General features: G+C 47.8%; 5 protein-coding genes across 5 annotated transcripts; 2 read left to right on the top strand and 3 right to left on the bottom strand.

The window, feature by feature from the left end:
* Positions 1–3,963: 3,963 nt before the first annotated feature.
* On the top strand, positions 3,964–5,094 carry F4807DRAFT_464663 (putative 5-keto-D-gluconate 5-reductase; the record flags this gene model as incomplete). Its single annotated transcript, XM_048002164.1, has 3 exons — positions 3,964–4,291; positions 4,348–4,738; positions 4,797–5,094. 3 exons carry the CDS (start codon positions 3,964–3,966, stop codon positions 5,092–5,094), a joined length of 1,017 nt encoding a protein of 338 aa, XP_047849893.1.
* A 268-nt stretch (positions 5,095–5,362) lies between these two features.
* On the bottom strand, positions 5,363–5,998 carry F4807DRAFT_464662 (uncharacterized protein; the record flags this gene model as incomplete). Its single annotated transcript, XM_048002163.1, has 2 exons — positions 5,363–5,787; positions 5,854–5,998. 2 exons carry the CDS (start codon positions 5,996–5,998, stop codon positions 5,363–5,365), a joined length of 570 nt encoding a protein of 189 aa, XP_047849892.1.
* Positions 5,999–7,479: 1,481 nt separating this feature from the next.
* Positions 7,480–8,958, bottom strand: F4807DRAFT_453983 (aldehyde dehydrogenase; the record flags this gene model as incomplete). The annotated part of the gene is made up of 2 exons (XM_048000520.1): positions 7,480–8,461; positions 8,516–8,958. 2 exons carry the CDS (start codon positions 8,956–8,958, stop codon positions 7,480–7,482), a joined length of 1,425 nt encoding a protein of 474 aa, XP_047849891.1.
* Positions 8,959–10,549: 1,591 nt separating this feature from the next.
* Positions 10,550–11,515, bottom strand: F4807DRAFT_443061 (Sm-like ribonucleoprotein). Its single transcript, XM_047999527.1, has 2 exons — positions 11,246–11,515; positions 10,550–11,175 (listed from the first exon to the last, which is right to left on the bottom strand). Exons 1-2 carry the CDS (start codon positions 11,366–11,368, stop codon positions 10,924–10,926), a joined length of 375 nt encoding a protein of 124 aa, XP_047849890.1. The 5' UTR covers positions 11,369–11,515; the 3' UTR covers positions 10,550–10,923.
* Positions 11,516–11,559: 44 nt separating this feature from the next.
* On the top strand, positions 11,560–15,825 carry F4807DRAFT_443060 (PIN domain-like protein). Its single transcript, XM_047999526.1, has one exon. It carries the CDS (start codon positions 11,805–11,807, stop codon positions 15,570–15,572), a length of 3,768 nt encoding a protein of 1,255 aa, XP_047849889.1. The 5' UTR covers positions 11,560–11,804; the 3' UTR covers positions 15,573–15,825.
* Positions 15,826–16,405: the final 580 nt, after the last annotated feature.

Genomic DNA, 16,405 nt, shown 5'->3' with positions numbered 1-16,405 from the left:
AGCAGGGTTCTCATCCCACGTTGGCAGTTGTAGATCAGGGCATCGGCAGTATGACTGGCAAGGAAAAGTAGGTGTGAAACCATGTATCTCCTATGCCATTGGCTTGTTGAAACTTTTAGTATAATGGGTCTGGTCTACCAGCAGTATATCTATTCTTTAATCCCTGACTTGCAGTCATGTACCACTTAAAGGGGATACTTAGAGCTTGGCTTCAGATAAAGTTGTTTGATTGGCGACTTCCTTTCTCCTTTGATCATGATTTGCAGATCGATCGCATTAGACCTGTCTATACACTAGTTACTAATTATAATGTATCAAGCTATTTAGCCTCATAAAAGTACGCCTTCCTTAAACGGCATCCAGAGAACTACACCTTCACTTAATACCGTGTCCTAAAATTTACTTATTCATATATACCATGTGTGATGGAACTATTGGCCAGCAGAAAGGATAAAGCTTAGGAACAGTTCCCGAAAACCCTATCTAAATCCATATATAGGTACTAATAGGAACGAGAGTATACGGTTACGTCTACCAAATCTGGTGAACATTTATATATTCACGTGTTAGAGAACTAATTACTGCCTTAATAATATCCCTCTTTCGATATCTGAGGAGCGGAGATACTGAAACTCTTCAGTTTCTGTCCTCATTTTAGACGCTATGCTTGCAGTGCAACTTCGGGACGATTACGGATGTATGTGTTGGCTGTAACAACGGGACATTGGGTCCTTCTGCATTCATCAACATGATCCCCTTAAGTGATACATTAGTTTCTACCGGGTTTACTATTCACCCAGCAACGTTACGATGAGTCTTATCTGGCAGACATTACAGCATGTCTTCACATACGTCATCAAAAAACAGGTTTCCGTGATAGCGGTGAGTCAATTTAGACTCGAGAGAGTCGTAGTTAGCTTATCTGGCATAATGCCATCCCCATAAATTGAGCCGTTTGGTATTGCATTTCATTGGAGGACGGCGCCCATGTTGACGGTTATTGGGCTTTTAACAGTTAACTGTTACGATTTGGGGAACTGCGGTTGCGGTTTGAGCCGGCTTATAGGTACCTTGGTCAACCTTCATACGTAGCCCATGCAAAGCTGTCACATGCAAGTTAAGAAGAAGCGGCACTACGGATCGGAAATAATAGATATGTGTTTCGATCTAGGCAAAAACGTGGTCGAAATGATGGATTAAGAACACGTTGTTGTTCATACTTCTACGCAACTCCGAGATTATTCCTAGTTGCCCAGGTGCGTATGTTGTCAAACCACCTGAATTCGTAAGTTTCCTCACAATCCAATGGTTTTATTTGCCCATCTCATTCTTTACGCAGATCCTTGAATCCTTTCATACTCCCTTCAGATATTGGCCATATAATGATTACCGTGTCTACTTAGTAAGGGGTAAAGGGGTAAAGGGGTATGTATGTTTGGAGGGCAGTAGTAGCCACTGTCAGTCTTAGGGTTCTAGAGAAACCCCCCTATTATCTTAAATTCTACCTTGGATTTTAACCTACGATGATTTCTGATACTCCTTGTAGGCGATCGTCTTTGGGTTCCGAATGTCGCAGATTCTAGATGAGGGCCTTGGTCGTCTACTGCGAATTTGGGGTTTGGATATGTTGGTTTTCTCGACATATTGGGCAGCAATTGTAGCCATTTGAGACCTTGGTGCTCCGGGACAACGAAAAGAGCAAGCGACGAGGCCGATATCATGAAAATCGCTCTTTTCAAGGGAAATACTTCACGACGGTGGCGATGTTCTGAGTTGTCTCGAGGCTCCGTCTATTCGGCAATTGGTCCCTCGACTACTTTCGTACGATCTGGTCTTCAATTCTGGCCTTGTGCTTCTCATTCACATGACACTTAAATGTCTTTGCCGGTTATTGAACGGCTTAGGCATGTACAAACAGTGACATTGCCTCTTGGCCGAGGCAATTGAGGCTTCACTTGGTTATCTGTAGATAATAACTATTATTTAGACATCCGCCGTAGGCGCTTTTATTCTTAATAGGTTGCCCTCCCAGCAGGCGTGTAGGGCTGAGAGATAGGCATCCATTCTGAGTACAGGTGAGACCCTGAATGTTACCTACCCAACCGGAGGACCCTTAGAAGCAGGAGCTCAGATTGCGAGGAAGGACTCGTGATTCGAAGCCTGAAAACGCGAGCGGCTTCCCAATTAAAGAAACTCCTCATTTTCGTCAACTATATCTTGCAGTAGGGGCCTTGCTGTATGTGCGCCGGGGTAGGGGGACCGTACCAGAAACACCCGACCAGTGGTAAAATATTCTTACGTTTTCCGATGACTATGCCAAGTGCCGAATTGATCTATCGCATTTCCTCGACGGCAACCGGCCGGCAATCTTGGTAATTAGCCTTGGAAGTTGACAAGTCAACAACGGGGAGCCGGAATAACGAAGTATAAGCCTCAAACAGACGGGTAGGCGAGTCAGATTCAGACTTACCAATCGCGGAAGGGGGGGATACAGAAAATAATGTCTAGGCGAATATACAGATCTCGCCGAAGACTCGCTAGAAGCTGTTGTATCACTGTTTCTAACGGTCTGACAAGAGACTAATGTGGCGGAACTGTAAGCAGAGCTAAACCTATCCGATACCTTGACACTCCCTAACAAGGAGACGCCATTGGATCATTCTTCATGAACCCTCCAATCTGCAACCGTTGTGACCCCAGAGTAAATCGCGGGGAAAAGCAAAAGCATGGCAATGCGGGGACGCGCAGCTTGTATACACAGTCGTATTTATCTGTGGTGAGGCAGCGATGCATGGAAACGGAACCGAAAAAATGCGATCATGTGGCGTAGAGTTGATATCAGCGAATATTATACCCTCAACCGCTCGCCGATTTGTCCGGTCGACAGGCCGTAGAGATACTAGATGTGTATGTAGGCAGGGTCCAGCCTAATCTCCTAACATACTAAAGCACCTTAGTCTCAAACGTGATCATAAAAGTTGTTACGGGATACGGTCAACTTTGTGCAATGTTTTATAATAAGGATGAACCTGACGTTGACTAGCGGGTTCCGTATTAACTCCACCTTACTCAATTCCTTCGTGGATTGCCCGAATAGGCAACCCGAAGCCTATAAACTATTGCCCCCGTGATGTCTATCTGATGATTCACCTACGGTTTTCTTTGTTCAACAAAAGGCACGTGGGGGGTGATGCTGGCTTCGTAACGCTTCGAGAGCAAAGCTGTCGTGTTTCTGATAGCCTTACGGTGTCACCGAGAGCCAGATTTTATACCTTACAGGTTTAGACGTTCGTCGGTCTTAGTCACATATCGGATTTCATACCCTCACCGGTCCCCTCACCCCAATTTACCTACTTAGGTAGTCGAAGCCTGTTATTTCCTATGTTACTGTACCAGTGGGGATGGCTATACTCAGCTCTAGAATCGTTGAACTCTCGTTCCAACACCGGAGCTCTTGGCCCCTCTCTTCCCTAGGGGGAGCGGAGCGAGACCCCCATCACAGTCTTTTTTATTTGCTTCGCCGGTAGCTCTAGGAGGTATGTCCGCCGCTTTGTCTGAAAAGACAAGGGGAAGAGGGGCTAAGCTTGGGCGTAACGAAGCACCTTGGCGGATAAGAGCCTTCGGCCCACGATGGCTCTCTCGAGCAGGGGGGTAAAACTTTGCTATATAGGAAGCCCGACGGGAGCAGACCTTCAGTCACAATGGGATTCTTCCATCATTCACACACCCCTTTTTCTTGTTCTTGGATACTCGTGCCATTGCCGGTTCCTTGTGTCTCTCAGCTTAGGAGGTTGTCATTTTTCTTCAACAGGACATACATCAACCTGCATTCTTTGGGTCAGGGGTTCCCTGCTTCAGTCAGCTAGAGAACATATACCTATTTCTATGTACCTAGGCCTATACGTACCTTGAGACTTCCAAAGCCTAGGAACCTTAGGACCTGAAAAGCAGGATCTACTCACAATGACGACGCTAGCTCCGCGGATATCTCGAGCTGCTGCTCCTTCCATAGGCAGATTTGCCCGCGCCACGCCGCGAGCGATGCCGGCATGCAGCCTTGCCGCCGCTAGGGCGACGGGATCGGCGGCCTGCAGGTTGCCTACCGGAGATCGGCCAGCACATAGATCCTTCCATAACACTACTGTACTCGGTTCTAAGCGAGAGCCGGTTCAGGGAAGCCCATCGGTATTGCCCGAATTCGATTTGAGGGGCAAGGTTATTGTCGTCTCGGGTGGAGCACAAGGACTCGGCCTCGTACAAGCCGAAGCTCTTCTAGAAGCAGGCGCTACAGGTATGAGCAACGAACAATTTTTTCTCCGACAAAAAGCTGAGTATAGTAAACGATAGTGCACGTCTATGACAGACAACCCGAACCAAATTCAAGCTCGAAATATGACAAAGTAGCACGTCGAGCTAAAGAGGAGCTAGGCACCTCAATGCACTACCATCAGGTCGACGTGCTAGATGGTGCCGCGAACCTCCAGAAGATTACTGGAGATGTCTTCGAGAAGGAGGGCCACATTGATGGCCTAATCGCAGCAGCCGGTATCCAGCAGGAAACTCCGGCTCTAGATTATACGGCGGAGGATTCAAACCGTATGTTAGGAGTCAACGTTACCGGCGTGTTGATGACGGCGCAGGCCGTGGCAAAATACATGTACGAGAACGACACTCCCGGAAGCATCGTTCTAATCGCTAGTATGAGCGGTAGTATCGCAAACCGCGGCCTAATCTGCCCGTAAGTCCCGACCTCTCATTAGATGCTTAAAAACACCAAAAACCTAACCGGCTACTAGGGTATATAACGCCTCCAAGGCTGCTGTACTCCAACTTAGTCGTAACTTAGCCATGGAATGGGGAGTCAAGAACATCCGCGTGAACACCATTTCGCCGGGCTATATCGTGACGGAAATGGTCCAGAAACTGTTCGAGAAGTTCCCGGACCGAGGTGTTGAGTGGCCCAAGCAGAATATGCTAAACAAGCTGAGCAAACCGGAGGACTACCGCGGCGCGGCCGTGTTCCTGCTCAGTGACGCTAGCCGCTTCATGACTGGAGCCGACTTACGTATCGATGGCGGGCACTCCGCTTGGTAGAGCGCATAGATATTGGTATCTCAAGTAGATTTACAAGATATATGCTGGAGGGCGACCTTCTCGATGAACGAATGGACACCATTTGCGGCTGGGTTTGAGGCTACTGAGTTGGGATAAGCACTTATATTCGAGCGTATTTAAGACGGCGTCTTTACGTACCTTTTCATATATCTCGAATGCATAATATACACCAAAACCAGTAAACTTTTAAGTTCCTAGCAATGCTATGATTTGTTTTCCCCCCTTTTCCATCTATTCCCAGGTATTATCATAGGATTTGGCCATATGGCACAGTAACTCCCTTAGGCCCTAATCTGTCTACGACGCCTCTCTTAAGCCTAAACCTCTTCTCGATATCGGCATGCGGGACACCTCGTCCCTGCATGATGAGTACCTGTGTCAGAGTCCCCACGTCTAAAAATTCACTCCCCTGACTCCTGTCCTCATACTCGGCTTGCGCACGTTCCTGCAACCGCTGCCGCGCCTCGAGGGCGTTCAACGTGGTATTCTGGGTTGATGGAGGGAACCTAGGTTCTCCAGGCTTTTGCTCTGGGAAGCCGGGATAAGAAGTTGCGGTTGACGAATTCGATAGCGTCGGGTTTGGTGTCGCAACGCCCATCTGCTTCAGACGCTGCGAGAACGCCGCGTTTGTCATAGGATTCGGGTCTGGATCTACACTGTCTCTTTTGATGGCTGCGCATAGTGCATACCGCACGTCAGCCACGCGCATAGCGGGACACTTGAAGCACTGCTACTCACCATCGTCTTTCATAGAAGAAGGGCGGGGTTCACGAGGTTGCGCCGACGGCTGTGGTCGAGTATGTGGTGGAGCGGCATTGCCGGGCGCCCTCGCGGGGAACTTCCGCGTCGCCGATTGAACAGGTTTTGATGCTTTCGCGCCCATGATAGATTATTGTTCGCCTTCTATTCTGTTGTTTGAGGAGGGGAAATAGAATATCAAGAAATATTTCGAGATGACGTTATGATTATGGCAATTGAATTCACATGTCGGTTCCGGCACCAATCCTTGCATGCCGACATATTTATAGATGTACGTACTGTGGGAAGGGGAGCCTAGACCAATCAGCTACGCGCTATTGATTGCAACTGCAGGTGCTACCTCAATAGCGCTGGCTGCCGTATGATCGTGGTCTCAAACCTTACCTACCCGGGTGGGGGGGGTTTCTAGACATTCTTATGCAATGATCTGGACATTCTAAATTATCCTTAAAATAATAAATGCAAAAAATGATGTTTCCAGCATATTGAGTATGATATGTAATCAAATATACATCCATTATAAAATAATACAGGGGTTTTCGACCAATTATATACGTAGGAAAACAATGCTTATTAAGGAAAAAGGGTTTTGGAGCGCGAACAGGATATTTCAATAACATGTATAACTAAGTAATGACCATTGTATAAAGGAATATATTGCAATTGATTGCAAGGGTGACTAAGCTAAAATCGTTTTTGGTGTGCAATGGTTTTTGTCCTGCAATGGTGGGGCTAGCTTAAAAAGGGAAGAAAAAAGGGAAAAAGGGTAGGTGCACCTTCTTAATTAAGGAAGGTGCTGTAGTATTTAAGTATTTTCTTTTTACATGCACTAAGTGGGATTCGAACCTAAGGTCTTGTATGCATACTACGGGTATTACAGTATTACGAGTCACTACTTGACCACTTGGCCAATTGGCTTACGAATCTACGCGCATGTGGGACAAGTCCGGATCTTGGAGCTTATATCCTGGGTTCAATCCCCGAGATTTGATTGGTGAAACCCCCCGGAGATCCGCCGAGACCCACCATTGCAGGGAGAAAATCATTGCAGTAGTAAGAAATTATTGCAATAAGAGAAATAATGGTGCTTTTATATAATGATATTACGTAGATAATGGGTGTATGCAGGTAATAGATAACTAGGTAAAATGGTGTCCTAAGAAGAACAGTATATCAACGTGGTTATCTTAGCCCTGGCTGGCCAGTATAACTACAGCTTATACCTGACTTTAATCAATTGATTACTAGATGGGTCAAGGTGTTTTAGGGTTATTCTAACGCAATCATGTCGAAGCTATTGCCAGGAGTGGTAATGGTTGCTAATATGCAATTAAGGGGCAACAATGTCAAGGAACCCCCCCCACCCGTATAGGTAGATAATACGCACGTTTTTAGTCTTAGACTCTCTCAGGCACCAGCTGAAACTCAAAGTTATTTATCCCTTTCTTTTTCTTTTTCCCTTTCTCTTTCTCTTTCTCTTCACTTCTTAAGAGAATCATAGTAATAAGTAATAATTGCTCGTTTTCGAAAGTTGTTGTACAGTTCTTAAGTTCTCTTCTAATATGATTTCCCCGTCTACTCTCAAAGTCCCTGCCAGGTACCTAGCTAGTTTCTCCATGTGATGGTCTTCGTTCTAACCCATTCCTCCACCCCGGCCAAGCCATTGAATCGTCCATATCCGCTCGACTTAACTCCTCCATGCGGCAATGTCATCTCGTCATGAATAGTCATATTGTTGATATGAACCGCACCGGTTTCAATGCCTCTCGCGAGTCTCAGGCCAACCCGCAAATTCTCAGTGAAAACGGCGGATGTCAGGCCGTACTCAGTGTCGTTGGCTATCCGTAGTGCCTCTTCTTCGGTTTCAACCTCGATCAGGCTCACGGACGGGCCAAATGACTCCTGCTTGTACAGATCCATGTCGGGAGTCACCTTGCTAATCACCAATGGTCTCATCCTCGTCTTGGAAATCTCTTCGGCGTCCACGTCTCCATTCAGAACTGAGGCGCCCTTGCTAACTGCATCTTTTATGAGTTTCTTGTTCTTATCCACACTTTGAGTATTGATTAGAACCAAGGCATCGCCTTTGGGCGAGAAGATCTTCTCCACAACTCCGAGCAATTTCTCTTGGAATGCTTCGCTGACTTTCTTATGTACGATGATTCTCTCCGTACTCATACATATCTGTCCAGAGAAGAAGAATGCGCCTAGCGTGGCCTGTTCTGCGGCAAGATCTAAATTCGCATCCTCCCACACGATGGCTGGTGCTTTGCCTCCGAGTTCTAAAACGACAGGCTTCAAGTACTGGCCCGCCAACTTTGCGATTATTCTTCCCACAGCCGTGCTGCCGGTAAAGTTAATCTTTTTTACGTTCGGATTTGTGACGAGAGCTTCTGTGACTGCCGGTGCATGGGCTGGGTCGGTGACGATGTAGTTCACCACCCCTTTAGGCACTCCAGCTTCGCTAAGGACAGACACAATAGCACGATGAGTTCGCGGTGCTGTTTCTGAACCCTTGAAGACGACTGTATTGCCAACTGCAAGGGGAAAGAGGACCGAGCGAGTACCTAGGATGTATGACGCATTCCTTGGGGCGGTTAGCTTTTGGTTTAGGTCAGTTTATAATTTCGGAGATGTATACCAAGGAGCTATTGCTAGCACGACGCCATACGGCTCCTTTACCACCATCGAAGTGAGCCCGGGTTGACATGGCGGAACGGTTCCTTCTACAGCTCCTACTCGTCCGGCTACGTCTTTGTACATGTCGATAACAAGGTTGAGATTGAAGTCAGCCCAGCCACGTGCTGCAGCGACTTCATCCATCATATATTGGGCCAATTCGTCTCGCCTCTTGTCCATGATGTCGGCTGCCTTGAGAAGAATATCCCGCCTCTCGGCCGCGGGCGTATTTGCCCATTGCTGGCCAGCAGCTGCAGCCGCCTCGATAGCCGCGGCAACGTCTGCCTCCGTTGCGATACCGCATCGATGCAGGACCTTGCCAGTATCTGGGGATTTTACCTCGAAGGTATTCTCGGCTTGGCGTTCCTCGCCGTTAATGACGAACGGTACCGTGTACATTGACATGATGGGGGAGACTTGATGAATAGTTGATTAAGAGTGTGCGCGGTGCTGGCCCGTTTTAACTCTAAACCCTTAGCAAGCCTGTCGGCTATACACTAACAAGGGGAAAGATAAATTTAGTGTCACCGAGTATGAGACCCTTCAAAGCCCAGCGCACTTGTGGATCACAACCGGGGCCAAGGTTCGATTTTGTACGCAGCGATGCAGGTGCATCGCTCCTGACGTATCTATATAGGCGAACTTGCAGACGTTGATGGATACCACCTGGTCGGCACTTGCACCTGACATTGCGTCCCTGCCCCTCATATTCCTACGCACCCTGGTAATACAGGTAGGACTTGGATCTTTCCTGTACCTGACTTTCAATTGGCCCCTCATTTGTCATCTCCCAAGCCTCCGGTATCTTGAGGCGGGAGATAATCAATGTTTTCCCTCAGACCGGCCATTTACTGGGTGAGTTTTTGACCATTCAGAACAGAGGTTTTCTGATTACGAGCTGTGCTCATACGTCACTAGCTAGATGAGCTACACGAATTTAGTACTATAATACTGATTATCCTACGGCATTTCTATGGTTTACGTGACTTTAACATAAGCCGAACTCCACTGATGTAGGTGAGTACACGGGCTCTTCGGGAACTTGTGGAACTTGAGCTATGGCATTGCGGTGTTTTGTCGCAATTTTTTGATCTGATGAAACATGTCCTGGTTAATGGTGTCTCTGAGTATGGATCCATACTCGTGTACCACCAGGTAAGGGAAGGCTTTTCGTCCCAATCCTATTGATAGACAGAGACAATCTGTTTCTACATCGCTGTTACATAATATAGTACGATTGTCGCATCCGTCCATGTTCTAGACTTTTGCCACGAGTTACGGTCTCTATATCACGGTAGTCTCGCGAACTCGGTGAGTTATTCGATAACGAGGTGTGACTTAATAAGTACGATCAACGTCCACGCTCAGCCTTGACGCACTTTGGACAATTCGGCTAGCTACCATAGCGTGGGACCGCTCCTCCAGCACCACCATCCTTCTCCGATTTCTAGCCTCAAAATGGGCTAGCATGTTTCTTCGTCTGGAGACCCCGCAAAGTTTCAAACTAGTAGTTCTTGTTTTCCAAGAGCAGCATGATCATCTGCTATACCCTAAAAGTACGGTTACGCTGGAGACGCTATGAAGCTACGGTTCAACTTTTTCGTAGGACAAACTTGGCTATCTTAGTCTCGCTCGGCAGTTCGAGATTCTGACCTAGTTAAACCGGAGAGAAGGAAGTCTACTTTGTATTAGAATATCAATCGTGGTATTGTACCCTTGAGTAACATGCTCACGCTGCCTTAGCTTAAGTACGACACCACGGTGCCAGGATTTCTCATTAAACTTCATTAAGTTTTTCATAGTTATGAGGTGATGTTCTAGAATTGGGAACCATCATTGTCTCAGGCGCAGATGGCGTTTGCAGGTTCTGTTGTGTAACGCTAAATAGCACAATTAGACACGACCCAGGTAGTACATGTGTCTAAGGATATAATAGGGGTGAAGGGTGCCGGGTCAATGCATTTTGCAGTCTCTCATGGGGAGTTTACTTATGTTAATATGGTACAGAATATGCTCTATTGATTAAGCAACCAGGCAACTAACTCGCTGCACATGGTTTTTCTTCGTTGGGGTATTGCTATTGGGGGATCATCAACAATCCTCGTAGATCCCACATACGCGACAAGCATATGCACTAGATAGGTATTTGTATGTCACTACCTGACATCAAGTCATCCTCGCTGTATCACCGAGTGTCCTCAGCAAGCACCTCACCTACCTGGACTGAGCACCTCCTCTTAGGTTGATTGGCTCTAGGTAAGGGCTGTTTCTAAGATTGAGCGTGGTTCAGATCATAAGGACCTAACCAGCCGTGAAGGTAATGCAAAGGCGTGAGTTTCCACTCCGTACGTCTTAACACCAGCGCCCTCGTCATCGGTGACCGTAAATGTCCTTTCTGTCGAATATCGAGCGGCTTTTAACCTGGCTAGCGAATTCTTCGACTTCCATCTTGACGATGTGTTCACCAGGGACTACGACGAGTCCCAAGTAACGCGATGTCATGTCCGCGGTGACCGTCTCCTTGCCGGAGCCGCTGGCTGCTGCTGCGGCTGCAGCTTCGGCAAGTTTCTGTTGCGACGGCTGCCTGTACTCGTAGCAGAGCGATAGGACGACGTTGCTATGCTAGGTATGTGAAAATTTGAATCAGCATAAAGGCGGTTACAGTATGTATATATGGTAGCTTAGGACCTACGGTATCGGTGCATTTAAACGTCCCTATGAATAGGCGCCCGTCTGTCGTGTAGATGCGCAAGTTCTTGTTGAGAAGCGACTTGAGGAATGTCTCGGCCTCCGCCTTTTCGGCATTGTCCTCCATGACGACAGACTTTGATTCTCGGACAGATCGTCACGAGATCAAGAAAGATTATTGGAGGACAGGTTTAAAATGTTAGCAATTAGAAGAGTTGCCCTGGTACAACTGCAAGAATATAGAGGGGCAGGCGTTGTAGAGCTTATCGATAAGAGCACTTTAAAGACGCGGTTGCCATCGCGGTGCGGCGTCGAGTCATCGTCATTGCCATTGTTCACCCATGGCTTCTAATTCCAGGCAACAACTCCACAACTCTAGAAGCTACCTACAGAGGAAGGCAACTGGTACCCTGAACCCTTTAACTTAATTTTCGTATGCAGTACTTAAATAAACTCCGTTCATCATGCGTCCGCACTTAACTTTTACATGAGTGTTCCTTTTCCTTTCACATCATTGAATTAAGTTGCGTTTCTATCCCTAGTCCCCCGAGTCTTCCGACATCATGGGTGTTAACGGCCTCTGGACCGTGGTCCAACCCTGCGCGCGACCCACGAACCTCGCAACTCTCAACCGAAAGCGGCTCGCCGTCGATGCCTCCATCTGGATCTACCAGTTCCTCAAAGCCGTGCGCGACAAGGAGGGTAACGCCTTGCGCAACTCCCACGTTGTAGGCTTCTTCCGCCGCATATGCAAGCTACTATGGTTCGGTATCCGCCCCGTGTTCGTGTTCGACGGCGGCGCACCCGCGTTGAAGAGACAGACTATTAAGAGTCGGAAACAGAGGAGAGAGGGCAGAAGGGAGGATGCGGCGAGGACTGCGGGTAAATTGCTCGCGGTACAGATGCAGAGGATGATCGAAGAGGAAGATGAAAAGAGGAAGCGGAGAAAAGAGCAAAGAGAAACAGAGAGGGAAGAGCCCGTGGAAGAGATTCCCGATGCGGATAAGTTGGTCTACGTGGATGAGCTGGGGATGAGCCAGACCGAACGACAAAAAAGCAGGAAGTTCTTCAAGCAGGATGCATACCACTTACCTGACCTGAACAACAGCATCCAGGGCATGGGTCAGCCGGATGACCCACGTATCATGAGTATCGAGGAGCTAGAAGAATACGCGAGACAATTTAACAGCGGCGAGGATATCAACGTCTACGATTTCAGCAAGATCGATTTCGAGGGCGAGTTTTTCAAAAGCTTGCCACCTGTCGATAGGTATAATATTCTAAATGCTGCTAGAATACGTAGTCGGTTGAGGATGGGTTTAAGCAAGGAACAATTAGACGGCATGTTTCCAGATAGGATGGCGTTCTCGCGGTTCCAGATCGAAAGAGTGCGAGAGCGAAATCATTTGACGCAGAGGCTTATGCAGGAAGCTGGTATGACGGGAACTGATCTCACTCTGGCCAAGAACGCGCGAATAGCTGGAGAAAAGGATCGCGAATACATCCTCGTCAAGAATGATGGGGCTGAAGGTGGATGGGCCCTTGGTGTTATCAGTAAAGAGAGGGATCATGGTGAGATACATAAGCCTATCGACGTGGATAATCTGGATTTTCAATACCAGAATAAGGAAGAGGACGACGAGTGGGAGGACGAAGACGATTTTGAGGATGTTCCTATCGAAGGTATAAACCGCTTGCCGAAAGTCCGAGCAGAGTCTCAAGCTGTCGTCGACGAGGATGAAGACTCGTTGTTTGTCGGAGGAAACACCACAAACGGCATTGATGATCTTTTTGAGACACAGAATGAGGAGAGAAATCCTCTCGTGGATGATGAGGAAGAGGATCTTAACCGAGCTATTGCACTGTCTCTTAGGAATCAACATGGTGCAACTTCACCAGGACAACAAGAGATGGAGGAAGAGGAGGAAGCATTTGAAGATGTTCTAGCCCCTGAATGGACACAAAAAGCCGTTGAGCAATCAAAGCCGATTGCCACTACAAGTGGCAGCATGATTGCACACATCGTGAACAATAGGGCCAACGCGGCTGTGTCGAAGCCTGCGCCCAAGCCCGTGCCTAAGCCCGTGCCAGAACGACGAAACAGCAACGAGAGTAGCGATAGCGAAGTTGATCTACGAGCAGCCTTATCAAAGAGGAAGAAGAAGGCTCCGATCTTCAAACAACCAGTTGTACCTGCTGTCCCTAATGTGAAAAATCCGTTTGATGGGCCTTTGCCGTTTGAGAAATTAGACTGGAGATCTAGCATTTTCGCAAAAAAGGATAAGCAGATTCCCACGAGAGTTGCCGAGAAGGATGTTAATATGGAACCAAATTCTGACGATGAACTTGCTGGCGGGTTTGTGCGGGACGACGACGAAAGTAAAATAGTGGATCGTAAAGCGCAAGAGTCTGTAAATCATGAAAGGGAGGAAGCCCGCCCCCTCCCGCCATGGATGATGCAAAATGAGTCCGACATCCGCGACTCTCTCAGAGCCCAAAGAGCGATTGAGAGTGAAATTAATGAGCAAGATCGAGAAGCCGCATTTGAAGAGGAGAAGCGACGACGTAAAGAGGCGATAATTGAGATCGAATCTTCCGATGACGAAAGTGATATTCAGATCATTGAAGCACCCCAACCGCCTCGTCAGAAAAGTCCCCCACGTGGAGAAGACCGAAGTACACCACGGCTGTCTCCTGCTACTACAGCAAGAATTAATCCTCCAATTGCTGATGAGGAAGATCAAATCGAGGATACACGACACGCAGATGCTATACAAGAGCAGACTACTTCTCAAGTTGAGGCAATGGATGACGCTGTACATGCAAAATCTCCGTCCAAATCGGCGTCGCCAGAACCAGACTTCGAAGAAGTTGAGATAATGCAACCTCCAGATGAGCCTACCCACACCGTCAATGACACCGTTACCCAAGCAGAGTCCCCAGAGCCGGTATTCGAAGATGTGGATGCTCCTGAACCAGAAGTAGTCAAGCAACCCGATGCATCAGAAAATGTAGCCGAAGATGATGGTAATGAGATGATTTTCGGTGACGACTTCGATGATAATGAATTCAGTGATCCCGAGGAAGAAGAGCTACTAGTTCAAATGGCGGAAGAAGCACAAGAACATGCGCGCTTCGCCAGTCAGCTAAACCATAAATCTGAGAAAGAAAACCAGGAAGCTTACGAACGAGAACTCAAAGCGTTACGGTCACAGCAGAAGAAGGACCGGAGAGATGCAGATGAGGTCACCCAGGTTATGATAACTGAATGCCAGGCGCTATTGCGATTTTTCGGTATTCCTTACGTAACCGCGCCAATGGAAGCTGAAGCTCAATGTGCCGAGCTGGTCCGACTTGGCCTAGTTGACGGCATAGTCACAGACGATTCAGACACCTTCCTCTTTGGCGGTACTCGAGTATACAAAAACATGTTCAATAGTAACAAATTTGTTGAGTGTTATCTCGGGTCCGATCTCGAAAAGGAACTCTCTCTTTCTCGCGAACAGTTAATCTCACTGGCCCAATTGCTAGGCTCTGATTACACGGAAGGCCTTCCAGGAGTCGGACCCGTCACCGCCGTAGAGATCCTTTCCGAGTTCCCCGGTAGAGATGGGCTAGCAGATTTCAAAGAATGGTGGCAGGACGTCCAAATTAACGGCCGACCCAAGGAAGCGGACCAAAAGTCGGTGTTTCGGAGGAAATTCCGGAAGTCGCAAGGTACAAAGCTGTTCCTTCCTCCCGGGTTCCCGAGCCCGGCCGTGTTCGAGGCGTACCTGCACCCCGAAGTCGACTCCGACGCAGAACAATTCCAGTGGGGCGTTCCGGACGTGGCAGGCCTGCGTCAGTTCCTAATGAGTACGATTGGGTGGAGTGAGGATCGCACTGATGAGGTCTTGGTGCCGGTCATAAGGGATATGAACCGTCGTGAGGCAGAGGGCACGCAAAGTAATATCACTAGATTTTTTGAAGGTAGTGTTGGTGTGGGGGCCAAGGAGGCATTTGCCCCGAGGCAGAGGGTTCAAGGGAGTAAGCGGATGGCACAGGCGGTCAATAAGCTCCGCGCGAAGGCTGTGGTTGATGGTATTCCAGCCGCAGCAGAAGAAGGTGATGATGCTACTCCTGAGAACGAGAGCCTTGCTCCACCATCAAGACGGCGGAAGAGGAAGGCTACGAACACGATTACGATTGACGACGACGACGATGACTACGTTGATGGTGAGGCCAATGGCGAGGATAAAGACGCGGATAACGGAAACGGCGTTCGGAAGGCAACGAGCAAGCAAAAGGGCAAGGGCGTGAAAAGGGGAAAGAGATCTAAGGCTTCTGCATGAATCCCTTAGTTGAGATATATCATCATATGCGTAGAATTGGCTATTACGTGCATTGGGGATGAATTTGGGAGTCTTGTGGGTTGGAACTACGAGACATTGTGTATCCTACTAGGTGAATTGAGTACATCAATTTACGGAAATTTACTCCGATGATATCGAAGCGCTACTAAGGTAGAGGTGTATTTTGTGTCGGATATATTGACTGTCGCTATTGCTACAGACAAGAGTAATATCACTGATTCAACGATCTAGGGGTCGTTGACATCAAAAGAATTTGTGGGTTGTCCTTGCGTTGGTGAATAAGGAGAAGTACCTAGGTACCTAAGCTTGGACGACTTGTCACCGCCTGCCTACTCCGGAATTCTGCCGCCTGGCTGATTACGCCCCTCCTAGGAACCTATACTGGAGGGCACCCCGTCGGGATGCCACAATAACCCGACTTTTAGGTGTTTTTCCGATATTTAGCCGTGGTCCACGCGCAGCTGCTTACTTAAGGCGTTGTCCAAAGCTGAGGCAAGGCTGATTACTTAATTAATCGAATTAAAGGTGAAGAACTGATTATATAATACAACGGACCTGACCTAGGAGACGTTGACTTGATCCCTTATATAATACACCCCTTAATTTCTAAGCCCCTAAACAGGTTCTTCGAACCTGGCCCTAAATCAGTTCAAAGGTCAGTTGGACAGTCAGTCCAACAGTAAGTTCAACAGTCCCTAAAACAGTCCCTTAGTCAGTTGAAAAGTCTGTTCAAAATCAGTCTAATTAGTCCCTAAGTCAGTTCAAAGGTTAGTTGGACAGTCCCTTAATTAGTCCCTAGGTCAGTTGAACAG

This window comes from Annulohypoxylon truncatum (genome assembly GCF_022578515.1).
Source record: "Annulohypoxylon truncatum strain CBS 140777 unplaced genomic scaffold F4807scaffold_43, whole genome shotgun sequence".
NCBI lineage: Eukaryota > Fungi > Ascomycota > Sordariomycetes > Xylariales > Hypoxylaceae > Annulohypoxylon > Annulohypoxylon truncatum.
This window is presented reverse-complemented; position numbering and strand designations above follow the sequence as displayed.